General features: G+C 68.3%; 1 protein-coding gene across 6 annotated transcripts in view; it reads right to left on the reverse strand.

Annotated features, from left to right (window-relative positions):
• The window catches only part of CAMK2B (calcium/calmodulin dependent protein kinase II beta), a 37,514-nt gene extending 11,485 nt beyond the window's left edge, over window positions 1-26,029 (reverse strand). For 4 of the 6 annotated variants that reach the window (XM_036436281.2, XM_036436277.2, XM_036436280.2 and 1 more), the window contains exons 1-13: window positions 25,868-26,029; window positions 13,491-13,585; window positions 13,003-13,062; window positions 12,306-12,360; window positions 10,622-10,687; window positions 6,465-6,537; window positions 4,104-4,206; window positions 3,940-4,023; window positions 3,204-3,298; window positions 3,004-3,126; window positions 2,591-2,674; window positions 2,208-2,250; window positions 1,113-1,187 (exon numbers count right to left, since the gene is read on the reverse strand). In XM_036436281.2, the coding sequence (XP_036292174.1) occupies window positions 1,113-1,187; window positions 2,208-2,250; window positions 2,591-2,674; window positions 3,004-3,126; window positions 3,204-3,298; window positions 3,940-4,023; window positions 4,104-4,206; window positions 6,465-6,537; window positions 10,622-10,687; window positions 12,306-12,360; window positions 13,003-13,062; window positions 13,491-13,585; window positions 25,868-25,932 (1,021 nt within the window). In that variant the 5' untranslated portion in view covers window positions 25,933-26,029. The remainder of the gene's footprint in view (window positions 1-1,112; window positions 1,188-2,207; window positions 2,251-2,590; window positions 2,675-3,003; window positions 3,127-3,203; window positions 3,299-3,939; window positions 4,024-4,103; window positions 4,207-6,464; window positions 6,538-10,621; window positions 10,688-12,305; window positions 12,361-13,002; window positions 13,063-13,490; window positions 13,586-25,867) is intronic. The other 2 variants (XM_036436279.2, XM_036436278.2) reach the window with 1 other exon arrangement.
• Between the last annotated feature and the right edge of the window lie 1,471 nt (window positions 26,030-27,500).

Here is a 27,500-nt window from a genome sequence, read left to right on the forward strand (position 1 = left end):
GTGTGAGTGTGTGTGTGTGTGTGAGTGTGTGTGTGTGAGTGTGTCTGAGTGTGTCTGTGTGTGTGCGTGTGTGCCTGAGTGTGTGTGTGCACGTGTCTGAGTGTGTGTGTCTGAGTGTGTGCGTGTGTGCGTTCGTGCGCGCGCACGTGTGTGTGTATGTCTGAGTGTGTGTGCGTTTGTGTGTGTGCGTGCGTGCGTGTGTCTGAGTGTGTGTGTGTCTGAGTGTGTGTGTATGTGCGTGTGTGTCTGAGTGTGTATGTGCATGCGTGTGTGTGTCTTAGTGTGTGTGTGTATGTGTATGTCTGAGTGTGTATGAGTGTGAAAGTGTGTGTGTGAGAGTGTGTATGAATGTGTGTGTATGAATGTGTGTGTATGAGTGTGTGTGTCTGAGTGTGTGTCTGAGTGTGTGTGTATGTGTATGTCTGAGTGTGTATGAATGTGAGAGTGTGTGTGTGTGTATGAATGTGTGTCTGAGTGTGTGTGTGAGTGTGTATGTCTGAGTGTGTATGAATGTGAGAGTGTGTGTGTGTGTGTATGAATGTGTGTATGAGTGTGTGTGTGTCTGAGTGTGTGTGTGTATATGCGTGTGTGTGTGTGTATGTGCGTGTGTGTGTGTGAGTGTCTGAGTGTGTGTCTGAGTGTGTGTGCGTGTGTGTGTGTATGAGTGTGTATGAGAGTGTGTGTGAGTGTGTGTATGTGTATGTCTGAGTGTGTATGAGTGTGTCTGTGGGTGTGTGTGTCTGAGTGTGAGTGCGTGTGTGCGTGTATGAGAGTGTGTGTGTGTGTGTGTGTGAGTGTGTGTGTGCGGGAGTCTGGGGGGCGTGAGGCCAGGTGGACGGACACCGCAGGCTCTCGGGGGGCCTCTGCCTCTGGCCTCTCCTGAGGCCCCGGAGCCCGGGTCCTGCTGTGGGTCAGGCTCCTCCGGATGAGGCGGACAGACGGGCGGACGGAGCTTCCGAAGCAGAGCTCGGCCAAAGGGGTCTCCCGACCCCAGGCAAACGCGCGTGGGCACGGCCGGGGCCTGGGGGGCCGTGGGTGCGCGGGAGCGGGGCTCCCTGCCCGGCTGCGAGCAGCCGGAGCGCCATGCGCGGCGGACGGGGCCAAGCGTCTACCTTGTTCCACCAGCCCCAGGGTGGCGCCGGCGGGCGCGGTGGACATGGTGGCCGGAGCGGTGGTCTGTCTGCCCACTGCGAGCACCGTTAGGGGCGGGGCGGGGGAGAGAAGAGACAGGAAGCAGAGAAGGTTAGAGTCTGGCCGGGCCGGGGCCGGGCCCTCACAGGAGGACGACAGGCGGAGACGGACACGCGGACCCACATGGGGCGCCTCGGACGGACGGGGCGCCCAGCACGGCCACAGCGGGGTCACGGGAGGTGCCGGGCAGACAGACAGCGAGGACGACCAGACGCCGCACACAAAGCCACAGGGCGGGGTGACGCTGTCCCGGGCCCCTCCGCTGCAGGCCACCAGCCCGCCCGGGCTCAGAGCCCGCGCTCACCACACCAGACGGGCCCGAGTCGGCACAACGACAGCCACAGAGCCGACCGCGGACGCCGGACAGACACAGAGCTGGTGCCGGGAGGACAGACCCAGACGCGCCCGGAGGGCCTCGGGCAGCGGGAGGGTGTGTGTGTGTGTGTGTGTGTCACGGAGGGAGTGGGGTCACGGGGGAGGGGGGGGGGGCGGGGGCAGGGTCACGGAGGGGCGGAGTCATTGAGGGGGCGGGGTCACGGGGGAGCGGGGTCACGGGGGAGCGGGGTCACGGGGGGCGGGGTCACGGGGGGCGGGGTCATGGAGGGGCAGGGTCACAGAGGGGGGCGGGGTCATGGAGGGGCAGGGTCACGGGGGGGCGGGGTCACGGAGGGCGGGGTCATGGAGGGGCAGGGTCACGGGGGGCGGAGTCATTGAGGGGGCGGGGTCACGGGGGAGCGGGGTCATGGAGGGGCAGGGTCACGGAAGGCGGGGTCATGGAGGGGCAGGGTCACGGGGGCGGAGTCATTGAGGGGGCGGGTCGCGGGGGCGGGGTCATGGAGGGGCGGGGTCACGGGGGAGCGGGGTCACGGGGGAGCGGGGTCACGGGGGGGCGGGGTCACGGAGGGCGGGGTCATGGAGGGGCAGGGTCACGGAGGGGCGGGGTCACGGGGCGGGGTCGTGGAGGGGCGGGGTCACGGGGGAGCCGGGTCACGGAGCTGCCGGAAGAGCCGTCTCACCTGAGAAGTTCCGGGTGGCCAGCATGGTGGTGAGGATGGCGCCCTGGGGAGAGACACGGCTGGGGCGGTCTGGCCGGGAGCCCCGGCCTCGCCCGGGTGCTGGCAGGTTCCCCAGCTGCTCTGCCCACAGCCCCACAGGCCCTGGCCCCAGGGCCTCTCGGGGGGCCTCTCCCCGAAGGCACAGTGTGCTGGGCCCCTCGGGGTACCCCTCCCTCCTATCCCCCAAGCACTGGGGCCTGGCTGGAAGCGGGACGCCCTCACCGGAGCCTTCGGGGGGCGGGAGGCTGGGGGTGCGGGGGGTGCGAGGCCGGGCCGTGCAGCGTCCCCCCTCCCAGCACAGCCCCAGGGGCAGGGCCTTGGGGACACGGTGCGGCCGCCCTCACCTTGAGCTTCCTCCGCGCGTTGAACTTCTTGAGGCATTCCACCGTCTCCTGCCGGTGCATCATGGAGGCCACCGTGGAGCGTTGCTGTGGGGACGGGCGCAGGGAGTCAGGGGGGATGAAGGGAAGGGGGGCAGGGGACAGGGTGCAGGGGGGCTCAGGGGGGATGAAGGGAAGGGGGGCAGGGGACGGGGGTTCAGGGGGGATGAAGGGGAAGGGGGGCAGGGGACAGGGTGCAGGGGGGCTCAGGGGGGATGAAGGGGAAGGGGGGCAGGGGATGGGGGTTCAGGGGGGCAGGGGACGGGGACTGAAGGGGAAGGGGGGCAGGGGACGGGGGCTCAGGGCAGCCGGGTGCGGGGCAGGACCAGGGCCCCCGCCCGCCCCGGGGCTGGGGCCGGGGCCGGGGCCGGACTCACGCAGACCCACGGGTGCTTGAGCGCCTCCTGGGCGGTGATGCGCTTGGCGGGGTTGATGGTCAGCATCTGGTTGATGAGGTTCTTGGCTTCGGGTGTGACCGTGTCCCACTCGGGGGAGGGGAACTGGAGGAAGACGGTGCTCAGGGGTCCGGGCCACAGGGCCAGCTCTCCGGGGGGAGGGGGAGGGCGGGGGCACTCACGTCATAGGCGCCGGCCTTGATCTGCTGGTACAGCTTGTGCTGGTCCTCATCCCAGAAGGGCGGGTAGCCCACCAGCAGGATGTACAGGATCACCCCTGAGGGGGCAGGCTCAGCTGGCACCCACCGCCACCACGCCCGCCCACCACGCCCGCCCACCACCCACCGCCCACCACCCACCAGGCCCGCCCACCACCCACCGCCACCACCCACCACGCCGGCCCACCATGCCCGCCCACCACCCACCAGGCCCGCCCACCACCCACCACCCACCGCCACTAGGCCCGCCCACCATGCCCGCCCCCCCACCATGCCCGCCCACCACCCACCGCCCACCACCCACCACGCCCGCCCACTGCCCACTGCCGTGCCCGCCCACTATGCCCCCCACCGCGCCCGGAGGCCGGCCCCAGAGGTGAGTGTGCAGCTGGCAGGGTGGACCCTCAGCCGGCTCCCAGCCCCAGCTAAGGGGTCCCCCCAAAGCCAGGCAGCCCCAGGAAGGCACCGGGTCCTGGGGACCCTCACATGGCAGAATGTTATCCACGGCATCTCACCCCCATCCTAACCCAGGCAAAGGGCAGTCTGCATGCCCCCTGAGCCCACGGGCACGGGCACAGTCTGAGCAGCCGCTGGGGCCCAGGTCTGGTCAGGGCGGGAGGGGCTCCAGCTGGTCTCATTTGCCAGCCCCCCGCTCCCCCATCCGCCCATTTCCCCCGCCCCAGCCCGCCCCGGGCCTCACCGCACGCCCAGATGTCCACCGGCTTGCCGTAGGCCTCCTTGCGCAAGACCTCGGGGGACAGGTAGCCCGGGGTGCCTGCGAACCCTGGCGGGAAGGGAGGGGTGAGGGCCTGGGTGCCGAGCCCTCTCGCCCCCCCCATCCCCCCGGCCCAGCTGGGAGCTCACCGAACCACGCCTGCTGGTCGCCCTGCACCTCGATGGCCAGGCCGAAGTCCGCCAGCTTCACGGCCGCGCCCTTGCACTTGCTGGCCAGGAGCAGGTTCTCGGGCTGTGGGAGCCCCAAGGGGAGACAGGGACAGCGGCTGCAGGCGGGCGCTCGGGCTGACCTGTTCGTGGGTGTCTCCCAGCACCGCTGACCCCGTGGGCCCTGGGCCTGCACCCCAGCCCCGAGGGATGGAGCCTCCTGGGAAAGGCTGGCTGAGTGCGGCTGGGGTCCCATGGAGCCAGGACAGCACTGGGGCGCCGGCCCGCAGTGAGTGCTCCCCGCAAGCCCCCGACCGCCGGGCGCCCGCCCACAGGCCGGCCCCCGAGGCCTTCCTCACGGGGAGGAGGAGGCTCTGTGGGGAGGAGCTCCCCCAGGCAACCGACTGTCCGTCCACCCAGCGAGGTCGTGGAGGTCACGGCCGCCTGTCACTCAGGGCCCTCTGTCTGTGTCGGGATCCGCCTGCACCAGGGACCCCCTCAGGGCAGCCCTGGTCTTGGTCACAGGCCTGGAGTCCATCCCCTGACCTCCGTCACCTCGATTCTGAAAGACCCCGAACTCTGTCTTCAGAGCCTCTGCCCCCCCACGCCCTCGGCCAGAGCCCCCCACGTCCTCGGTCAGAGCCCCCATGTCCTCGGTCAGAGCTCTGCCCCCCCACGTCCTCGGCCAGAGCCCCCCACGTCCTCGGTCAGAGCCCCCCACGTCCTCAGCCAGAGCCCCCCATGTCCTCGGCCAGAGCCCCCCATGTCCTCGGCCAGAGCTCCCCATGTCCTCGGCCAGAGCCCCCCATGTCCTCGGTCAGAGCCCCCCACGTCCTCGGTCAGAGCCCCCCATGTCCTCGGCCAGAGCCCCCCATGTCCTCGGTCAGAGCCCCCCATGTCCTCGGCCAGAGCCCCCCATGTCCTCGGCCAGAGCCCCCCACGTCCTCGGCCAGAGCCCCCCATGTCCTCGGCCAGAGCCCCCCACGTCCTCGGTCAGAGCCCCCCACGTCCTCGGCCAGAGCCCCCCATGTCCTCGGTCGGCACAGACTGCTTCGGCCCAACGCTCCGTCACACACCTCAGCGCCACCGAGAAGGCCAACCCCACAGCCCACGTGTGTGGACACTCCCTGTGGCCCCGAGGTGCCCGGCCCCACAGCCAGTGAGGGCCGGCCGGACCCCACCTCCAGGCACCAGTCAGGAGGTCTGCGGGCGGTGAGGCTGGAGCTGAATCTCAGGATCACAGCCCCCCAGGAATGAGGACACCCCCTCCCTGCTGGGCCCACCGCCCCGCAGCCCCCGCAGCCCCAAACGGGGACAACGCTCTGCGGACCCCATGCTCCTGCGGGGCCAGAGCAGCCGCAGAGTGACGGGGAGGGCCTCCGCCAGGCCGCCTCGTCCTCGTCCTCGTCCTCGGTCCCCGGAGCTGGAGCTGGGAGGAGCAGCCCCACCGGGAGCCTTCCCCCCGCCAGCGGGGTCTGCGCGCCCTCTCCCCCGTCACTCTGGGCTGGGAGCCCACCCCACAGCCCTGCCCTGGCCTCTGAGTCGGGGGTCCGGGAAGGAGGGGCCTCCTCCCGCCCCTGTGGCCCCGCCTCTCAGAGGCCCCGAACCAGGCCGTTCAGAGGAGACGGGGCCAGGGCAGAGCACAAAGCAGACACGGGAGCAGGGACCAAGGACAGGCAGAAGGAGCCGGGGCAGGGAGGGCACAGAGCACCCCACAGACACACTCACACACACACACACACACACGCGTGCACACACGTGCGCGCGCGCATACACACACACACACACACGCACACGCAGGGCCAGCTCCAAGGGAAGGCTGCCTCTCCGCCACCAGGGGCCTCTCAGCAGAAAGGACAGCCCAGGGCCCAGCCGGAGGGAGAGAACGGGCCAGACAGAGGAGGGGGAGGAGGGGGAGGAGGGCGGAGATGACTCCTCTGGAAAGGTCTGGGCGCTGGGCCAGGCTGAGCTGAGGGCCACAGGTCTCGGGGACGAGGCGGAGAATTTGCAGAGACCACTGGCACCTCACCCTCTGCCCCTGAGGGACCAGCCCCTCCCACAGCCCCTCCGCTGGGCGGCCTGCGGGGTGGGGGTCTGGGACTCGAAGCCACCATTTCTGACAACCATCCCCTCAGATGGTTGCCTGGAGGTGCTATGAGGGCTGCGTACAGACACCCCCGCCACACACACACACACATGCACACGCGCACACACACGTCTCACACGCACAATCACGCACCTTCATGCACACATGCATGCACAGGTGTGTGCTCACAGCGCCCTCGGCATCTGGTCAGGGACATGCGGGTGGGACGGCGGGCGAGGTGCGGAGGCGGGACTCACCTTGAGGTCCCTGTGCACGACCCCCATCTGGTGGCAGTGCAGGACGGCCTCCAGGATCTGCTGGATGCAGTGGCTGCAGCAGAAGCACGTGCGTTAGTGCGGGCGGGGGGCGGGGCGGGGGGCCTGTGGGGCGCAGGGCAGGGGTGGGGGCGTGGGGCGCAGGAGTGGGGAGGGGGAAGGGGGGGCTCAGGAATGGGGGCAGGAGGGCAGTGGCCCGCGGGTGCAGGAGCAGGACTGGACGCTGGGGTGAGGCCCTGCTGGGGGGGCCATGGGAAGCAGGGAATCCAGGCACCGCCCAGAGCAGACACGAGCCAGGAGGGGCTGGGGGCTCCCCTCGCCCCAGGGCAGCGCAGGCTTGGCCGGCCCTGTGCCCCCCACGCCCGCCCCTGGGCCAGGCTCATGCTGGCCAAGCCTGACCCTGAGCTGGGCCCTCGGGGAGGGGGGCCAGGGTGGAGGCCACCCCCGGCAACACGGCCTGAGGGGAACCCGGGCAGGAGAGGGCAGAGGTGAGAAGGCAGAGGTGAAAGGGCAAAGAGAGAGGGAAGGGGCACCTGGGTGTGGGCAGTGCTGATGCTGCAGCCCCCAGTCACGCTGGTGGGCCAGAGCAGGTGCCACTCATCAGTAAGTCAGAACCCGCCCCTCAGTCCGGGCGGCCAGGCGCTCTCTGGGGACCCACAGGCACCTCCCGGGCCTGGCCAGGCTGCCCAGCGCTGCCCACTGAGCTCAGTGTCCCTGCCCCGCACTCGGAGGCCAGGGCCCCGAGCCGCCCCCAGGGCCAGGCAATGGCCTTCAGGGTCCCCCACCCCGGTCTCCCTCACAGCCCTTCCGAATGGGGGGAGGGCAGGCAGACCACCCAGGACCCCTCCTCCGCTGCTGGGTCAGCTGTTTCTAACGACCAGGAGGACAGGGAGCGGGGCTGGCCTCTCCTCGAAAAGCTGTGGCCACATCTGGGCACCGTCAGCCGCTGCCGGTCCCCCATGGAGTCCCCCCTGCACCCCACGACGCCCGTGGCTGAAGCTGGAGTCAGAGGCAGCCAGGCGCCGACCCGGGAGGCAGTGCCCACCGACCTGGGCCCCGGCTTCCCTCCTGCCCGCCCCCCGCACCCCCCTGGTGATCTGCCCGGCACAGCCGCTGCCGGGCTGCGGGCGGGAGGCCGGGCCCCACAGCCCAGGACCTGCCGAGGACGGGCTCACGCAGACCAGGCGCTCAGGCACCACCCGCAGCGCGACCCCGCGGACCCCTGCCCTGTCTGCTGCTGCCGACGCTGGCTCCGCCCGGGGCAGGTGTCTGCGTGCCAGTGTGAGCCGCCTCCTCCGAGCGGCCTGCGCCGGGGCCGGAGGCCTCATGCCTCAGCCGCTGCCCATGCCCGCGGGGCCTTCTCCCCGGCCCGCCCGCAGCTGCGAAGGGGTCTCTGCTCCGGGCCCGCCCTCGGCCTCGGCCCCCGTGTGGGCGTCCTCGAGGCACCACGCGGGCCCTCGGCGTCCAGCCCGCGGAGCGCGGCACTCAGGGCCCGGCTCTCGGACCGCCCGCCCGGGTCCCCGCGCGGCTGCACGGCTGCCCTCGGGGTGGCGTCCCCCTGGGCCTGTGCTCCCAGCACCGAGGCTCGTCCGTGTGCCGACATCCAGGCCTGCCTCCTCCTCCACCTCCTGCAGGCCCCGCTTGGTGGCCAGGCCCCGGCAGGCAGGCCCCAGACCTCCCGCTCCCGTCTGGCTGGCCACGGCTGGACGGAGCACGGTGCACCTGCCGACGGGCAGTGCCGGGCCTCCGCTGGCTCTCCCGGCCTCTCCCCCACGCGGGAGCCCCGTCCGCAGCCTGTGGAGAGGAGCAGCCCGTTCCGACAGCCAAGTCGGGGGGCGGCCCCGGGCCCCTCGCCTTGCCTCGCCTGGACGGACCTCCAAGCTGAGGCCAGGCTGGGCCCTGAGGCCGCCCGGCTCGGCCCCGCGGTCCTGCTCCCTCGGCTCACGGGCACACACCCCTCCTCGGCCGTCACGTTCAGAGCCGCTCAGTCACCTGGTGTCCGAACGGCTCCGAGTCGCCAGAGGCCGGCCGGGCCGGGCGTGTTCTCTCGGTTCCGGCTCCTCTCCGCACCCCCCCCCCCCCCATCTCTGAGCCGTTCTGCTTTGGGGCCGGTAAACGGCTGCACACGTCCCGAACGCCGCCCCGGCCGGCTTCCGCCTCCTCTTCCGAGGCCTCTTCCTGGGTCGAGGTCACCAAACCACTCCCGCAGGCCCCTCCTCCCGGGCCCCCACGCGCCCATCGGACACGGCCCTGGGGGTCACTGGTCAGGGGCGGCCGCCGGCCTGGCCTGGCTCCTGCCTCAGCACAGCCCCGGGGCACGGAGCCCCCCACGGCTTCTCCCCACGGCACCACGGTGACCCCAGACTCCAAAGCACCAGCACAGCACACTGTCTCCTCTAGGCCGGGACCCCGGGGATGGCTGGGAGCACCCTCCTCCCCGTCCGGCTGAGAGCAAACGGATCGCAGGAGGGGCCCCAGTGCAGAGCCCCCGCCCCGGGCCAGTTCCGGGGGACCCCAGAGCCAGGGAGCCCCACTGTGCACGAGGGCGGGGAGCAGGCAGGGGGCCTCCAGGAGTGAAGGGGTGAGGCCGGAGGGAGGGGCAGGTGAGCAAAGGCGATTGGCTTGGGGGGAGCAGGTGGGATGCGGGGGCACAGGGAAGAGGCGGGGTGGTGGTAGCGTGGGGGGTGGGGGGGTGGGCACACTGGGTATGGCATGTCCAGGGCGGCTCAGGGTGCGGGCCATACGGGCGCTCTAGGAAGTCCCTGTGAGCAGCTGGGAGGGTCCCAGGCCCAGGCCCGAGCCCCATCGCACACCAAGGGAGGTGCCAGGCCAGGGGTGCCCAGTGGAGGGCGCTGAGGGTCCAGGAGCTGGGGAGAGGGTCCAGAGCGGGAAATGACAGGAGGCAGCCGCCAGGGGGCGCCCTCCTCCTGCAGGGAGTGCAGTCCAGGAGCCCTGGGCCCTGGCAAGTGTGAGATCAGCCTGGCCCTGGGTTCGACCTCTAGCAGGCAGGCAGGCACCCGCCCTGGACAGGCCTGCTGGCGCCGGGCAGAGGAGGCGGAGGCTGTGCCCACTCCCCGTTTTCACGAAGCAGTCAAAGAGCTTCCCTCCTCTCCAGAGGCTGCCTGGATGGACCCCTCCCCATGGAACCTCAGAACCACCGGCGCCTGCCCCCATGGCCGGCTCTCCCACCCCCGTGGCCCGGCTCTCCCCCTGCCCCCCCGCTGCCTGGTGCAGGCGCCACCAGGACCACGCACACCGTCTCACGGCACCCGGACCCGCAGCAGGCTCATGGCCCGTAGGGGCAGAAGCCAGTCACAGAGCGACTTCAGAACCACCTTCACCTCCCTGATTAGGAAAGTGATGCATATTCATTAAAGCGTCAAAACAGACAGAATTAAAAATGGAAGAGCATCCGAATCCACTCCCCGGAGACCAGGCCGGCCTCTCTTCCTTCTAAACGCGTCTCCTTGGCCAGGAGGGCTCTCGCCGAGAACCCGTCAGGAGCCCCCGTCACAGATCGGGGCATCTGGCCCACAGGCGGGGACGCAGGCCTCCCCCGCCATGGCTGCCCTCCGGACGTGCCCTCCCCGCGGCCACACTGACATGGCTCAGGCTGCGGGGCCACAGCCCCTCGTCTGTGAGGCTGACCCGCAGGAGGAGCTGCCTGGGTCCCAGTAATCCCGCCCCCGCCCCACCCGGGCCCGGCTTCCTGTCCGCCGGACCCCAGGGACTCCGGGAGAACATGGGGGCCCCAGAGAATGCTGGGAAAGGGTCCGGGTCTGTCTTTGGACAGGAATTGGGAGCTGCATGAGGCGGCACCGGGGAGGGGGCGGCGGGGGCCGTGGACTGACCTCGGGGGCAGGAGGACGCCCACCTGCTTGCTCTCCCCCTGCCTGCCATCAGCCCCCGACAGCACCCTCCCCCGGGACCAGAGTCTGGTCCTCCCACACTGGCCACCCTCTCCCCCCTGCTCAGAGGGCCCCGGGCTCAGCCGGGGGCAGACTGGCATCTCCGCCCAGCTGCCTGTCTGCCTGCCTGTGTCGGGGGCAGCGGGGCCGGGGGGCAGAGTGAGGGCGGGCGAGGGGCAGAGTGAGGGCGGGCGAGGGGCAGAGTGAGGGCGGGCGAGGGTGCTCACCCACCTGGCATCCGCCTCGCTGTAGTACTCTCTCGCCACGATGTCCTCAAACAGCTCCCCGCCAGTGACCCTGCGGGAGCACACGGGGTCACAGCCTTGGACACTCGCTAGTCCCCTCCCTGGCATCCCCTTCAAGCCCCCCTCCCCCTGCTCCCCCTCCCACTCCTCCTCCCTCTGCTACCCCTGCTACCCCTCCCCCAGCTCCCCCCTGCTACCCCGCCCCCGTTCCCCCTCCTCCTCCCACCTCTTTCCCCTCCTCCTGGCTCCCCTCCCCCACTTCCCCCTCCCCCAGCTCCCCCCCCCACCTCCTCCACCAGCACCTGCCCCATCGCCTGCCTGCCACCCAGGACTGACAGCTCGCTGAGGGCTTTCACGTTTGCTCTCCCCCCTCTCCCCCAGTGGCATGAAAGCTCAGAAAGCTGAGGTCAGTGACCCGCCCAAGTGACCAGGTCTGCGTGGTGCTGGGCCTGAGAAGATGGGTTTCCTGCCGCCCACAGGCCGGGGCCCTCCGAGCAGGGTGTGCGCCCCGTGGGCGAGGCCTGCAGAGCGGCCGCCATCGCAGGCTCGCCACAGCCAGGCCCACAGGGTGGGCCCGGCCTTCCAGGTGCCCCGGGCTGGGACACGTGGTGTGCACAGAGGGGCGGAGAGCAGGGTCGTGTGGGCAGTACTTACACACGGCACACGCTTACATGTACACGCGTGCACATGCACACCATTCCCTCCCCACCTGCTCCTGTGCCCCTGGGCAGGGCACCTCCCGCTCGGCCGGCACTGCCTGGGGGGCAGCTGCCACTGAAGCACCATGGACAGCGCTCAGGCCGCAGGCTGGAGGCAGCCTGGCCCCTGCCTCTGACCCCAGCCTGTACGAGGGACGGGGTCCTGAGTGGGCCGCACCCGCAGGGACCGTCCGCCTCGCCTGACCCCGAAGCTGAGTGGGCGGAGGCTCCTCAGGCCTCAGGCCCCCGGGCGAGGCAGCTGTCCTCCGAGCAGGCAGCCGTCACCATGGCGGCAGCACCGGTGGGGCTTTCCTGGCCCCTGGCAGCTGGAGGCCCCAGGGCTGCCCAGAGCCCATGGCCCTGCCCCCCCACACCCCCAGGGCACTGACTCACAGGAGCTAAATACAGCGCTGAGGGGGGCGGGGGGCTGTCGGGGAGCAGGGTGAGATCACCACGTCTAAATCCAGCAGAGCCAGAGGCGGGCCAGGTGCCTTCCCACCCAGCCTCCACGCACCCCACACACATGCACACACCCCACACACTACATGAGGCACACACACACCCCACAAACACACAGGCACACACACGCACGCACAGGCACACGAACACCCCCTGCAAGTCACAGTTCACACGTGCACCCAGGTACACACACGCACACAGACAAACCCTCACAACTCACACACACGCGTGCAGCCATCACTCACACACACACTCATCAACATATGGAACCAGAGCCACACACGTGCATCCTCACGCTCTGTGCACACGCCAGCAGGTGGTGAGGACACGGAGGGAGCGGGGAGGACTGTTCCTCCCCCCGGCCCCCCCCCGCCCCGTGTTCTGCCTGGAGGAGGGCCCAGAGCAGTGGCGCAGCCATGGGACAGAGGAGCCCAGTGTAAGCAGTGGGAGCGAGGGGCGAGGCCGGGAGCCGGGACCACGCCCTCCCCCCGGGGGCCGAGGCCGAGCACTCACAGATCGAAGACCAGGTAGTGGAAGCCCTCCTCCGAGATGCTGTCGTGCAGGCGCACTGCGGGGAGGGAGACCGTGAGGCGGAAAGAGCGGGGATGGGGGGGCGGAAGCCATGGCCCTGATGGGCGGTTCTTGGGGTGTGGGGTACCCGGATGAACTCACACACCCGACCCCGGAAGGGAGCCCCGGGGCAAAGGGCAGGCCAACACCACCCCGATGTCCAGGTCAGCACCGTCTGGGGACCAAGCAGCTCCCACTGTCCCACCCACAGACCCGCTCTGGGCCTCCCACAGCTGCCCCCCGAGACCAGACCTGGCTCTGGAGCTCCTGTGTCCGGCGTTCCCGAGGGGCAGCTGGCGGGTGAGACCCCCCTCCCCCCCCAGTTCTGGGTCAGGGGCTGCGGAGACACAGGCTCTGCAGAGCCAGGCCGGTCCAGGCCGGACCCGAGGTGGGCGGAGCCTGCCGTGTCTTTGCGAGCAGCACCTGTGGCTTCTCTGAAGCTGCAGGACTTCCAGGCCCTGCCTGCCTCCCGAGAACCCTGCCTGGGAGTTACCAGGGTGGGCATGGCTCCACCGCCCCAAGGGGCTGGCCCAGCCCCCGAAGAGGGGAGAGGGGGACGGGGTTGATGCAGAAACGGCCTCGGGGTCGGAGGGCAGGCCGCCCGCTGTGCCGGGGGGTGGGGACCCGGCCGGGCGCTCACCGATGTTGGAGTGCTTCAGCAGGCGGCAGATCCGAGCCTCCCTCTCCAGCTTCTGGTGATCTGGGCAGAAAGGTCCCGCAGCCGGTCACTCCCCAGGCCTGGCCCCGACCCCTGTGCCGGACCGGCCGCCGGGGCCCGGCCTCTGGGAAGGCCGGCGCCCGGAGGGTGTCTAGGCCCCGTGGGCGGGAGGGGGCTCCTGCTGCACCCACAGCCCCGATGCAGGACGGCCACTCACCCGCCAGAAACGAAACACTTCACACAAACAGGTGGGGAGGGATTTTAAAAGCGGATGGAGGTTGTGAAAGCAAAAACGGGGGGAAACACGTGTGTGCTGACCAGAGAGAGCGCCACGCGTGGCTGCCTCTCAGCAGCACGACCCCACGCCGGCATCACCCCGCCACGCAGGCGGGCGAGGAAAGCCACGGGCGAGGACATCACTGCACACGTGTGCGGCCAACAGGCTGGGCCAGGACACACGGCCCACCTACCTCTGGCGGACAGCTTCTTGGTGTTGATGATCTTGGCGGCGTACTCGTGGCCGGTGCAGAGCTTGACGCAGCGTCGGACGACAGAGAAAGCCCCCCTGGGACCAAGCGGCAGAGACAGAGGCCGGTGAGTCTCCGGACGCCCAGCCCCGTGAGCGGGCTGTGGGCGGGGAGCGGAGAGGGGTCCCTCCCAGCAGCTCCTGCCTCTTCTCTGGGGCCGCCCCACCCAGGTCCTCGTGGTCAGCAGCACCCAGGGGGGCCGAGGGGGACCCAGTGAGTGTCCCCGGGATGGAAGCCACTGTGGTCACACGGGACTCCCCGAGGCGCTGGACAGCTGGGGGAGCTGCCCTGACCTCCACGGCCCCCCACTTCTCCTTCCCCACCTCCCTCCCCCACCTCCCCTCCCCCACCTCCACGGCCCCCCACTTCTCCTTCCCCACCTCCCTTCCCCCACCTCCCCTTCCCCCACCTCCCCCGTCACCCCACCTCCTCCCCCCACCCTCCATGGCCCATCCACTTCCTTCCCCACCTCCCGGCCCCCACCTCCCCTTCCCCCCCACCTCCCCTTCACCCCACCTCCACGCCCCCCACCTCCCTTCCCCCACCTCCCCTCCCCCACCTCCACGGCCCCCCACTTCTCCTTCCCCCACTCCCCCTCCCCCACCTCCCCTGCCCCCACTCCCCTCCCCCACCTCCCCGGCCCCCCCCACGTCTTCTCCTTCCCCCCTCCCTCCCCCACCTCCCTTTCCCCCACCTCCACCGGCCCCCCACCTCTCCTCCCCCACCTCCCATTCCTCCCCCCTCCTTCCCCCACCCTCCCCCCTTCCCCCACCTCCCCTCCCCCACCTCCACGGCCCCCACCCCACCTCCCTTCCCCCACCTCCCTTCCCCCACCTCCACGGCCCCACCTCCACGGCCCCCCACTTCTCCTTCCCCACCTCCCTTCCCCCACCTCCATCGTCCCCACCTCCACGGCCCCCCACTTCGTCTCCTTCCCACCTCCCTTCCCCCCCCTCCCCTTCTCCACCACCTCCCCTTCTTCTCTTCGCGCCCCTCCACCCCCCCACGTCCCTTCCCCACCCCTCACCTCCCCCACCTCCTCCCCTTCACCCCACCCCTCCACGGCCCCCCACTTCTCCTTCCCCACCTCCCTTCCCCCACCTCCATGGCTCCCACTTCTCCTTCCCCACCTCCCTTCCCCCACTCCCCTTCCCCCACCTCCCCTTCTCCCACCTCCACGGCCCCCCCCTTCTCCTTCCCCCCCCCCCCCTTCCCCCACCTCCCTTCCCCCACCTCCCGCCCGCACCCACCTTCCCCTTTCCCCCCTCCATCCTTCCCCCCACCTCCCCTCCCCCACCCCACCACGGCCCACCCCCCACCTCCCTTCCCCCACCTCCCCTCCCCCACCTCCCCTCCCCCACCTCCACAGCCCCCCAGCTCCCCTCCCCCACCCTCCCCTCCCCCACCTCCCCTCCCCCACCTCCCCTTCCCCCACCTCCAGGCTCCCACCCTGCTCTCCTTTCCCACAGCAGAGGATGCAAGTCCCACATCACAGGTCAGTCCTAGGGGCTTGTCTTGTTCCAGATCCATCACACTCCGTCCCTTCAGCTCTATTCACCAGGAACGCAGACCCCGGCAGCGGCGGCCATCGCGCCTCACGGTCGGCCATCGCGCCTCACTGTCGGCCATCGCGCCTCACTGTCGGCCATCGGGGCCTCACTGTCGGCCTCACTGTCGGCCATCGGGGCCTCATTGTCAGCCTCACTGTCGGCCATCGCGCCTCACTGTCGGCCATCGGGGCCTCACTGTCGGCCATCGCGCCTCACTGTCGGCCATCGGGGCCTCACTGTCGGCCATCGCGCCTCACTGTCGGCCATCGGGGCCTCACTGTCGGCCATCGCACCTCACTGTCGGCCATCGCGCCTCACTGTCGGCCATCGGGGCCTCACTGTCGGCCATCGCGCCTCACTGTCGGCCATCGGGGCCTCACTGTCGGCCATCGCGCCTCACTGTCGGCCATCGCGCCTCACTGTTGGCCATCGGGGCCTCACTGTCGGCCATCGCGCCTCACTGTCGGCCATCGCGCCTCACTGTCGGCCATCGGGGCCTCACTGTCGGCCATCGGGGCCTCACTGTCGGCCATCGCGCCTCACTGTCGGCCATCGGGGCCTCACTGTCGGCCATCGCGCCTCACTGTCGGCCTCACTGTCGGCCATCGGGGCCTCACTGTCAGCCATCGGGGCCTCACTGTCGGCCATCGCGCCTCACTGTCGGCCATCGCGCCTCACTGTCGGCCATCGGGGCCTCACTGTCGGACATCGGGCCTCACTGTCGGCCATCGCGCCTCAATGTCGGCCATCGTGGGCCTCACTCGTCGGCCATCGCGCCTCACTTGTCGGCCATCGGGGCCTCACTGTCGGCCATCGCGCCTCACTGTCGGCCATCGGGGCCTCACTGTCGGCCATCGCGCCTCACTGTCGGCCTCACTGTCGGCCATCGGGGCCTCACTGTCGGCCATCGGGGCCTCACTGTCGGCCATCGCGCCTCACTGTCGGCCATCGTGGGCCTCACTGTTGGCCTCACTGTCGGCCATTGGGGCCTCGTGTGAGCGTGTGAGGGAGTGTGAGCGTGTGAGGGAGTGTGAGCGTGTGAGGGAGTGTGAGCGTGTGAGGGAGTGTGAGCGTGCGTGTGCGTGTGTGTGTGTGTGTGTGTATGTGAGCGAGTGTGAGCGTGAGCACGTGGCAGGCCGGAGGGAGGACTCGGGCTCCGCAGGACACAGCACGGGCCTGACGCCCGGGGCTGGGCGGCCTGTGGCTGTCAGACCCCGTCAGGCGGGGCTGAGGAGCTGGCCCCCAGGGGACAGCATCCCATCGCTCAGCAGGTGCGGCCGGGGCGGGGCTGGGAGGCAGGCGGGCAGGCCGGGCGGGACTGGTCCGCTCACGTCCTGTGCCCGTCCACCAGTGGACGCACATTTGGGACGTTTCTTCTCTTTTCACACTTTTACTTGCTGATTTTAAAGAGAAAGAAACACCGACGTTTGTCCCACTTCTCTACACATCCATGGGCTGTTCTTGTATGTTCCCATCTCTGCCCTCATGCGGGATCAAATCCGCAGCCGCGCGACGTCGGACGAAGCTCCAGCCATCGGCGCCGGGGCGAGGGCAGTGTCTGCTCTGTGGCTGTCCGGGCCACGGGGTGACCCCGGCTCTGTGGGGGCGGGACCCCAGAGCTGCCCTCTGCCTCCCCGTCCCGCCAGGGCGTCACGGCCTCACGCCCCGCAGTCCTGGGCCGCACTGTGGCCTCACCGCGCCCCCCGATGACTCAGGACGCCATTTACCGTCTCACCGTCAGGCACCAGTCCCCACCTGTTCCCCCCGTCCTCCCCACGCTGCCCGGCCGTGTCCGTCCCTCCGTCCTCCCCACGCTGCCCGGCCGTGTCCGTCCCCCCGCCCCGTCCTCCCCACGCTGCCCGGCCGTGTCCGTCCCCCCGCCCCGTCCTCCCCACGCTGCCCGGCCGTGTCCGTCCCTGCCCCCCGTCCCCCCCCCGTCCTCCCCACGCTGCCCGGCCGTGTCCATCCCCCCCCGTCCCCCCCCCGTCCCCCCCGTCCTCCCCACGCTGCCCGGCCGTGTCCGTCCCAGCCCCGTCCTCCCCACGCTGCCCGGCCGTGTCCGTCCCCCCCCATCCTCCCCACGCTGCCCGGCCATGTCCGTCCCCCCCGTCCTCCCCCGTCCTCCCCACGCTGCCCGGCCGTGTCCGTCCCCGCCCCGTCCTCCCCACGCTGCCCAGCCGTGTCCGTCCCCCCCCATCCTCCCCACGCTGCCCGGCCGTGTCCGTCCCCCCCGTCCTCCCCCGTCCTCCCCACGCTGCCCGGCCATGTCCGTCCCCCGCCCCGTCCTCCCCGCGCTGCCCGGCCGTGTCCGTCCCCCCCCCCCGTCCTCCCCACGCTGCCCGGCCGTGTCCGTCCCCCCCCCCCCGTCCTCCCCACGCTGCCCGGCCGTGTCCGTCCCCCCCGTCCTCCCCACGCTGCCCGGCCGTGTCCGCCCCCCCCCCCGTCCTCCCCACGCTGCCCGGCCGTGTCCGTCCCCCCGCCCCGTCCTCCCCACGCTGCCCGGCCGTGTCTCCTCTGACGGCGTGGCTGCCCTGTCGGCTTTGGAATTGGGAGTGTGAGCCCCCAGTCCTCCCCTCGCTCCAGAGGTCCTGGTTCTTCTGGGTCCCGGCATTTCCATACGAACCGCAGAACCAGCTGGTAAGCGTCGACCTGTGAACCGGGAGGTCAGGGCTGGATGCCCGGTCAGGGCACAGGCCCGGGTTTCGGGCTGGATCCCCAGTGTGGGGTGTGCAGGAGGCAGCCGATCCACGATTCTCTCTCATCATGATGTTTCTCTCTCCCTCCCCGCCCCCTCTCTAAAATCAATTTAAAATGTATTTTTAAAAAGAATCAGCGAGTGGGTTTTTTAAAAAGCAGCTGGAACCTCAACAGCCGTCACCCTGAACTGCATCTTTGCACGAAGGAGTGACCTTCCACCTCTCCCAGCCCCGGCTCCGTCCACGTTCACATCCCGATGGGCCCCTCGGCTCATCCTCAGCACGCGCTGTCGGAGACACAGCCGTGCACAGGCATCTCCTCGCCGAGTTCGAGGATGAAACACGAGGGGTCTCGGGCTCCTGCTCTGGAGGCTCCGGAGGCCTCTGGCTCCAGGTCGGGAGGGAGTCCCGCCTGTTTCTGGGCGGTTGCATGTTTTTACTGAGGAAGCACGGTTGGAGCGTAAGCCTCCGCCGTTCGCTCCATCGATACAGGTTTACGCTGGTTGGCGGCTGTGCTCACCAGCCCCGCCTCCCGGGCGGAACGCCGCGCCCGCAGGTGCAGCCTCACTCACAGGACACGGCTCCCGGCTCCCGCCCGGATGTCGGGCTGGTGTGACTGTCGGGGACTTTGGCCTCAGACGGCTGAACAAAACACCCTCCTCTCCTATTTATTATTTTAAAATAAGTTCTTATTAATTTCAGAGAGGGAGAGGGAGAGAAACATCAGTGATGAGAGAGAATCACTGCTCAGCTGCCTCCTGCATGCCCCCTGCTGGGGATGGAGCCCGCCACCCGGGCCTGTGCCCTGACCAGGATGGAATCCTGACCTCCTGGTTCCTGGGTTGATGCTCATGGAGCCATGCCCGCTGGGCTCACTGTTCCCATTTATTTATTTATCAAAATATATCTTATTGATTTTTCACAGAGAGGAAGGGAGAGGGATAGACAGAAACATCCATGAGAGAGAATCATCGACCAGCCGCGTTCTGCACATCCCCCACCGGAGATGTGCCCACAACCAATGCACATGCCCTTGACCAGAATCGAACCTGGGACCCTTCAGTCCACAGACCAACACTCTATCCACTGAGCCAAACCGGTTTCAGCCCTTTTACTTATTTTTTAAGTAGTAAAAACTCTGAACTACACTCATGGCTAGAATTTTGTTTCTCTGTTCAGTGCTGGGCTCAGCGACCTCGATGGGGCGGCCGACTGTGAACACCAGGGGCCACCAAGCCCCCAGCACGCTGGTCCGGTGAGCTCTGCCGGCAGGGCAGCGAGCGGCGACGTGGCTGGCTGGCGCAGAGGCCCCAGCAGGTCCGTGCCCACGCTGCCCGCCGGTCACACTGAGGGCCTGCACCTGGGCCTGGGGCGCGTCCCCTGTGCAGCAGCCTGGCGTTCGGCCCCGGGCACCTTCTCCAGCGGCCGAGAGCCCCCAGCTGCTGCCCCTCCAGGGCGCAGACCCCCTGGCACGGAGCGCGGGCACCACCCAGCCCTGCACTACTAACCTCACCAGCTGCCACCTGAGGACCCAGGGCCACGAGCACCTCCTGCTGCCCCCAGCCCCACCTTCCACGGGGAGTGCCCAGCACACTGGGAAGGACCACAGCCTGCAGAGCCGCCCGGGGGCACCACCCGGAGCCTGGGACCCATGGGGGCGTGGGGACAGGGAGCTCTGAGGGACAGGCACCCACATGGAAGTGCGGGCGCCTGGAGGGTGTCGCGTCGGAAGAGCGTGCTCCAGCCCCCACCACCACCACCGCGGCTGCCGGCCTGCGTCACGTGGGGCGGCTGCCACTGGCTCCCACGGAACAGCATGGCTCATGCTTCCTCCATCCATGTCCTCTCATCTGTGCCCACGAGCGCCAATCTGTTCCAGAGGCTCGGCGCTGGCTTCGCCCAGAAGCGTCCCTGAGCCCGAGAGCCGTCCTCCGGGCCCACCGTGCAGGCTGCTGCCCGCCACCGCCCGGCAGCCCGAGGCATGATGGCGTTTTCCTGTCTCAGATCCTGCGCTGCCATGAATAAAACATGCGCTCCTGTGCTGTGCCAACAGGGCCGTTTTTGGAAAGCCTCGTCGCTACATAATGATTTCTGTGTCTCTGCGTTAACAAAGCGGCCCGCAGTGGCGAGAGATGCTTTAAAAATAATCAGGTTCCATTTTTTCAGGCAGAGAGAAGATTACGTTTTTGAAAATATCCCGGAAACCTCCGGAAGGGCCACAGTCTCTGGCAGCGGGCTCCCGACCAGGCAGCTCAGTATGGACGAGGAGGAGTCCCCTCCGACAGGAACTTAAATTTAACTTCTTGTTTTATCATTGCTTTTTTTTTTGGGTGCCCCTGACTGGGAATCAAACCTTGACTCCTGGTTCATAGGTTGATGCTCAACTACTGAGCCACCCCAGCTGGACTCCATTTTTGTTTAAAAATCTGCCCCCCTCCTCCCCTGCCACGCGCGGGCGGGCGCGCACACACACGCACACGCACACGCACACGCGTGCCTGTCTGAGAGCCGGCAGCCCGGCTGTGAGAAAGACTGACACACAGCTGTCGTCACGGACAAGGGCTGGGCCAACGGGCCGGGAATCACCCACACGAGACTCCACCTGCGTTTTCAAAACCGTGTGTGTGTGTGTGTGTGTGTGTGTGTGTGAGATGTGCATACGTGTCCGTACACACTCACGTGCCACCCCTCACAGATCCCCCTGCTGACGCTAACACAGTCCAGGGCCTCTGGGAGCGAGGAAGTGATGCGTATAGAGTCACGTTTATTGCACACACACGTGAATTGCTTTTTTTTTTTTTAATAAGATGAAATTGTCCTTGTCGTTTGATTAATAAGATAACACTCCGAGCCTTGCTTCTCCCAAATGGGGGCAGAGTGCTGGTTGCCATGGTGAGACGAGGAGAGGGAGCCGGGACAGCCTGGTGCTTTGAAGGCGCAAGGCCGCCGAGGAGCAGCCTGTGGAGCTGAGGGTCCGAGCGGACCACAAGCAGGCCGGCATCAGCCAGCGAAATAATTAAAAAAATGTTTGCTTTTGCCCAGCAGGTATGGCTCAGTGGGTGAGCGTCCATCTATGAACCAGGAGGTCAGGGTTTGACTCCCGGTCAGGGCACAAGCCCGGGTTGCGGGCTCGATTCCTGTGTGGGCATGCAGGAAGCAGCCGGTCCATGGTTCTCTCTCATCTTTGCTGTTTCTCTCTCTCTCTCCCTCCTTTCCTCTCCGAAATCAATAAAGAAATTTAAAATATAAAATGTTTTGTTTTGTTTTTTTTTAATCCTCATGACATGCACCCAACAGGGGGTGGGGCATGAACTCACAACCCAGTTAGGAGCCCTTTGATGGGGAATCGAACCCAAAACCCTTCGGTGTGCAGGCTGATGCTCTGACCACGGAGCCACACAGACCAGAGCTTAAATACGTTTTTTAATTGATTTCAGGGGAAGACGAAGGGAGAGATGGAAGCATCAATGATGATAACCATCGATCAGCTACCCACTGCAAGCCCCCTACTGGGGATCAAGACTCTGTGCCCCGACGGGGAACAGAGCCGGAGACTGGTGCAGGGAGAGGCTGGGGTGGAGCAGCAGCCTTTCACGGCACGCAGACGGGAGTGAGGTCACCGGCTCCCGAGAGAAGAGAGGGCAGAATCCAGAGCCCGGGGCCTGCAGGAGCCCGCCCGGGGCCGGGCCTGGGTGAGGCAAGGCCACTCGCCTCTCCCGTTCGGGCTCATGTACCCGCTGCCTTGTAACCGCGGGCGACCGTCACCAGAGCAGAGAGAGTCAGGTAGGAGTGCGAGCTATATTCTTAGCTCTCGGCAAAGTAGGTTACGGGTAAAAATACCGCTCGGTAGTAGCTGAGCGAGCATCACCTTCATGTGCTCCTGCGGCAGCCCCGGGCGCCGTCCGGAGCCTCCTCCGGGCCGGGCCCCAGCCCCGGGCGTGCCTCCCGGCAGACAGGCGGGGTCACAGCGTGGGCGGGCTGGAGCCCACTCTGGGGGACCGCCTGTGTCTGACGTGCCAGGCGCCGGGGAAGACGGCATGGGGTCCGGGTCGTGACCTCGCCGAGCAGCAGGGGCCGCCGTGTGGCCGCTGGGCAGGAGGAACAGCACAGACCGAGGCCCTGAGGTGGGAGGAAGCCAACACCCTGCTCCTCCTCCACCCACACCCTCCGTCGGCTCCGACCCTGCACCCTCTGCCTGGGTGTCAGCTCCGTACGGCCCAGCCGGCCGGGCGCCTCGGCCAGGGTCACACCCAGGACGGAGTCAAAGGCACACCAAGGTCGGCGCTGGCCTCCTCACCGCCCCGCTCAGCATCGTTAAATGGCGACTAATTAAGTAAAACCCGGGTTCAAGGTGACCTGCTCCCCGAGGTGTGGGGGGCCCCGTGCAGAGCCTCCCGGAGCGGCTCTCTCGGGGAGCCCCACAGGGTGAAGGAGACGGCACCTCCTCTGACCCAGTGAAGGCCAGCACGCCAGACTCACAGGGGCAGGCGGGCGGGAGCCGTGGGCACGCCGGAGCCCGATCGCCCCCGGGCGGGAGTGTGCCCCGTCAGGGGGCACAGGCAGCAGCCGGGCCCTGGAGGCGCAGCTGAGTGCGGACACGGGTCTCAGGGGGTTTAGGTAAAGTGCCCAGGACACACACACATGAGTGGTGGCCACGGACATCCACGTCCACCAACTCAAAAGGGTCTGGGAGCCGCCACCCGAGGGAGGGACAGGCCCACCTTTGCCTGCAATGCTACTGCTCATAACAAAGAGAACGTGAGCCCGGCAGGGGGCTCCGTGGCTGAGCGTCGACCTGGGAACCAGGAGGTCAGGGTTCGAGCCCGGTCAGGGCACAGGCCCGGGACAGCTCCATCCCCAGAGTGGGGCGTGCGGAAGGCAGCCGATTCACGATCCTCTCATCACTGATGTTTCTCTCTCTCCCTCTCCCTTCCTCTCTGACATCAATAAAAAAATATTTTTTTTAAAGTATGTAAAGCCAAAAGGATAAAAGAGCAAGTTTCCAATTCTGGTCGAAGAGACACGTGTGTTTAGTTATTGCTCCTGTGGCCGGCCAGGGACCCTCTCGAGGCGGCTCTGAACCCGGGACCAGGGCCACGCCAGGCTGCCGGCGAGAGGGCAGAGCCAGAACACGGCTCCTTCTGGCCCTCAGACCCCTGCCCAGGCCCTGGAGAGGCCAGCAGAGGCAGCCAGGGAGAGGGGCGGAGAAGAGGCTGAGGCCACACCAGGGGTGGCTGTGGGCAGGGGCCGGCCCTTCCCGGGCACTCGGCGTTGCTGGCCTGGTGCCAGGGCTGCCGCTTTAAATAAACTTGGACGCGTCCACCTGGGCCAGGAAGCAACACCAACTGTGCCTCCGGCAGGCCCGGCGCTGACGACAGCCGGCCAGCACGGCCCCTGTGGGCCCGCCCGGCTCCCCCCGGCCTGGCCTCCTCCTGCCCGGGACACCGCCCAGCAGAGCCCTCACCGGACTGGCACCCCGCGAGGCCGACAGGGTGCGGGCAGAGCCGAAGCTCCCGGCCCCGGGCCCCTCCACTCCAGGCTTCCCACCCACTCAGCCTGTGTCTGGCTCAGCTGCCCGTCCGCTGTCAGCTGCTCTGGTCCCTGCGGGCAGGGTGGGCACCCAGCATGCACTGCAGGGCATGCCACCCCCTCTCATTCCCAAGGAGCCCCGAGGGCTGCACTCCCCAGGGTGGGTGGGCGGCAGCCAGCACCGTAAGCAGCGCGGCTGGAGCCAGAGCAGGGGCGGGGCCTGCGCAGCTGTGGACCCAGAGGCTCACAGAAGAGCAGGGAGCTCTGAACTTCAGGCCCAGGATTCAGGGAGCACGATCAGGGTGAGGACGGGGCGCCTGGTGCAAGCAGAGGAACATGCGCCTCCGAATGGGCACCCTCCCTCCCCAGCCAGCCTCTGAGGATTCCCAGCCCATGCCTTCCTCTAGGGAGGGGACTCAGGGGGCTCGGGGGCTCACCTCTGCCCTGCTCTCCAGAGCCCGGGCACCCCACCAGCCCCCCTGAGGGAAGGGAATCTGTGGGTCCCCAGGGCCTGGCCTTGACCTGATCAAGGGTTCCCTCAGCCACCCTCCTGCCCACGTCTGGTGTACCTCAGAACCTGCAGGGTGAGCCAGAGAATTCACACACCCCACACTCCTCCGGCTGGACATCCAAAGTCACCAACAATCAGCATCTGGGCACCAGTCACCAAAGATCACCATCTGGACACCAGTTACCAATGATCACCATCTGGGCACCACGGTCACCAACAATCAGCATCTGGGCACCAGTCACCAAAGATCACCATCTGGACACCAGTTACCAATGATCACCATCTGGGCACCAGTCACCAATGATCACCATCTGGGCACCAGTCACCAATGATCACCATCTGGGCACCAGTCACCAAAGATCACCATCTGGGCACCAGTCACCAATGATCACCATCTGGGCACCAGTCACCAAAGATCACCATCTGAGCACCAGTCACCAAAGATCACCATCTGGGCACCAGTCACCAAAGACCACCATCTGGGCACCAGTCACCAATGATCACCATCTGGGCACCAGTCACCAAAGATCACCATCTGGGCACCAGTCACCAATGATCACCATCTGGGCACCAGTCACCAAAGATCACCATCTGGGCACCAGTCACCAATGATCACCATCTGGGCACCAGTCACCAATGATCACCATCTGGGCACCAGTCACCAAAGATCAGCATCTGGACACCAGTCACCAATGATCACCATCTGGGCACCAGTCACCAATGATCACCATCTGGGCACCAGTCACCAAAGATCAGCATCTGGACACCAGTCACCAAAGATCACCATCTGGGCACCAGTCATCAATGATCACCATCTGGACACCAGTCACCAATGATCAGCACCCCTCACCATCACAGGGATCACTTCAGAGGTGTTTTCAGAAAGAGGGTAAGGCCCTGCCCATGTGGCTCAGTGGTTGAGCGCTGACCTATGACCCCAGAGGTTAGTTCCATTCCAGGTCAGGGCACATGCACGGTGTGGGCTCGATCCCCAGTGAGGGGGTGCAGGGGGCAGCCGGTCCATGATTATCTCTCATCATTGATGTTTCTCTCTCCCTCTCCCTTCCTCTCTGAAGTCAATAAAAATATATATTTTTAAGAAATAAAGAAAACAAGGATCGGACCCTGGGTGTGTAAGAGGAATCCTCCAGCAGCCGCAAGGGGTGGAGGAGGCAGGGGCTTGGCCTGAGCAACCTCCAGACTCACTGCCCAGGCCTCAGGGGCCCCTCGGGGCCTCCCGGGTCACCGACCCCCCCCCCAGGCCCCGGGGCAGCTGTCCCCGCAGCCTTCCCACCTGGACCCTCAGCAGCCTTCCCGCCAGCAAATCCCTCCGAACTCCCCATCCACCGTGACCCTGAAGGACCCGCAGGCGCCCCGCCAGGCTCAGCCCCAGACTGACCCGCCGCCCCGGCCCCGGGCCCCGGCCCGCCCCCCGCTCCCCTCCCAGCGGGGCGATGGGGGGACAGCGGAGCCCAGGCCGCCGTGACCCCGGGCCGAGGCCGCTCCCACGCCGCCCGCCGCCGGCGCGCAGGGAGCCCCTCCCGCCCGGGAGCCACGCGGAGGAGCCAGCGCCGCGGTCCCGCCGCCCCCGCACCCGCTGCCTGCCGTGGGGGCGGGGACCGAGCCCCGCACAGGACGGCCCTTGCCCGCCCGCTGCCCGGCCCCCCGGGCCCCCTGCCCCCGGGCCCCGGCCCCGGCCCCCCGGCCCCTGCCCGCCGCCTCCCGCCGCCGAGTGCGTCACGTCTGCCGCTCCGGGGACACCTGCTGCCGCCCCCGCCGCGCGGAGAGCTCCCCCGGGCGCCGCGGGCCGGGCCGGGGGCCCGCGCTGAGGTCCCGCCGGCCGGGCCGGGGATGGGGGGGATCGGGGCCGGGGATCGGGGGGATCGGGGCCGGGGATCGGGGCCGGGCCGGGGCCGGGCGGGGGGTCGGGGGCGCGGGGCCGTGCGCCTGGCCGGCGGGAGCGGAGTGGGTCGGGGGCCGGGGCCGGGGGCCGGTCTCCCCGCCCGCCGCCCGCCGCCCGCCCGCGGCTCTTACTTGCCGATGTCCTCGTAGAGCTGGTACTCGTCCGTGAAGCGGGTGCAGGGCGCCGTGGTGGCCATGGCGGCGGCTCCGTGCGCTCCGCTCGGCGGCGGCGGCGGCGGCGGCGGCTCCGGCTCCCGCTCCCGCTCGCGGGCACGGCGGCTGCGGGGCGCGGGCGCGGCGACACCGGCTCGGCGCGGGCGGGGGCCGGCGGGCTGCGGGCGCCCGCGAGCCGCGCGCTCCGCTCAGAGCGCGCACACCCACGCGCCGCCGGGAGGAGCGGGGCCGCCGCCGCCGCCCCCCGCGCCGCGCCCGCGCCCGCAGCCTGCGCTGCCTGCACGCGCCCGCGCCCTCCCGCACCCGCGCCCGCCCGCGCCCCGCGCGCCCGCGCCCTCCTGCGCCCGCTCCAGCTCCTGCCCCGCACTCGGGCCCGGACCGGCACACGCGCGCACCTATCTCACTCCTCGTGCCTGGGGTCAGGGCCTCGCACACGGGCTTCCTGCTGGTGACCCCCTGCACGCACACACGCGCGCATGCACATACACACTCATACACGCGCACACATACACACACATACAGTCACACACTTCGGGACTGCACGCGAACCAGCCCTCCCGGGAAGGCCCACTGGGCTGCAAGAGGGACTGGGAGAGCACAGGCGGCTAGGAGGCCTCCCCAGGTTCAGTCCTCACCCCGGAGCCACCTCCACACACTGCACACAGTCCCCCTCCGTCCTGCGGCCTCGGGACGGGTCCCACTGGGGACACGGGGGTGGGGTGGGGGTGGGGGTGGGGGAGATGGAAGGGCGGAGGCTGTCCTCCTCTAGGGTCCCAGCCCCCGCCCTCCTCCCAGCACTGGTGTCCGCAGGAGGGGTCCCAGAAAGGAATGGGGGAGGGGGGGAGGCTGAGTCAGGGGAATGGGGCTGCTCCCTGAGGAACTGGGCTCCTGAGAGCTCACAGCCCCCTGCCTGGCCCTGCTCTGGCCTCGTCCAGCAGGGTCCATCGTGAACGCATCCGGAGTGGAGGGGGGCAGGAGGAGGCCAGGCAGAGCAGGCTGACCCGCTTTCCGCAGAACAGCCTCCCCAGGGCCGCCCAGGCTGCATCTGGAACAGGGACTTCGGATCCGACGCAAGGCCCACTGGGCTCTGGTGCCCCCATGTGCGAGGGGCTGGGGCCAGGGCAGGCCAGTCCTGGGAAGGCCCCGGGAAGGAGGTTTCCAGCGGCCAGCTCCGGATTGGGGTCGCCCAGCTGCCCATGTGAGCCCTTGGCAGCACCTCCAGCTTCCAGCTGTGGGTTCCGGGCTGTGCGCTCAGCGCTCACCTTGGTGGCCAGCATGGGGCCTGCTGTGGCCACAATAAATGCTTCCTGGGTCAAAGTTCACATAGAAGGGGTTCCGGGGTGGGGGCAGTCAGGCCTCCCCCCAAGAAGCCTTTGGAGCGTGGCTGTCCCACAGATCAGCAGACCGGGGGCCCCGTCTGGGTCTGGGTGGTTCCAGAGATCTGATTTACACCCGGACACGGCTAGGGGAGAGGACGCTGGGTAACGGTAAGTTCTGGGTGGGGGGGCCTGTGGGGGCCTGGCCTTGCTCTCAGAGGGGGTGGGTGGGGAGGCCCCTGGCAGAGCCACGGGCCTGTCCTGGGGCTGACACC

This window comes from Pipistrellus kuhlii, unplaced genomic scaffold (assembly GCF_014108245.1).
Source record: "Pipistrellus kuhlii isolate mPipKuh1 unplaced genomic scaffold, mPipKuh1.p scaffold_m20_p_133, whole genome shotgun sequence".
NCBI classification, from domain to species: domain Eukaryota; kingdom Metazoa; phylum Chordata; class Mammalia; order Chiroptera; family Vespertilionidae; genus Pipistrellus; species Pipistrellus kuhlii.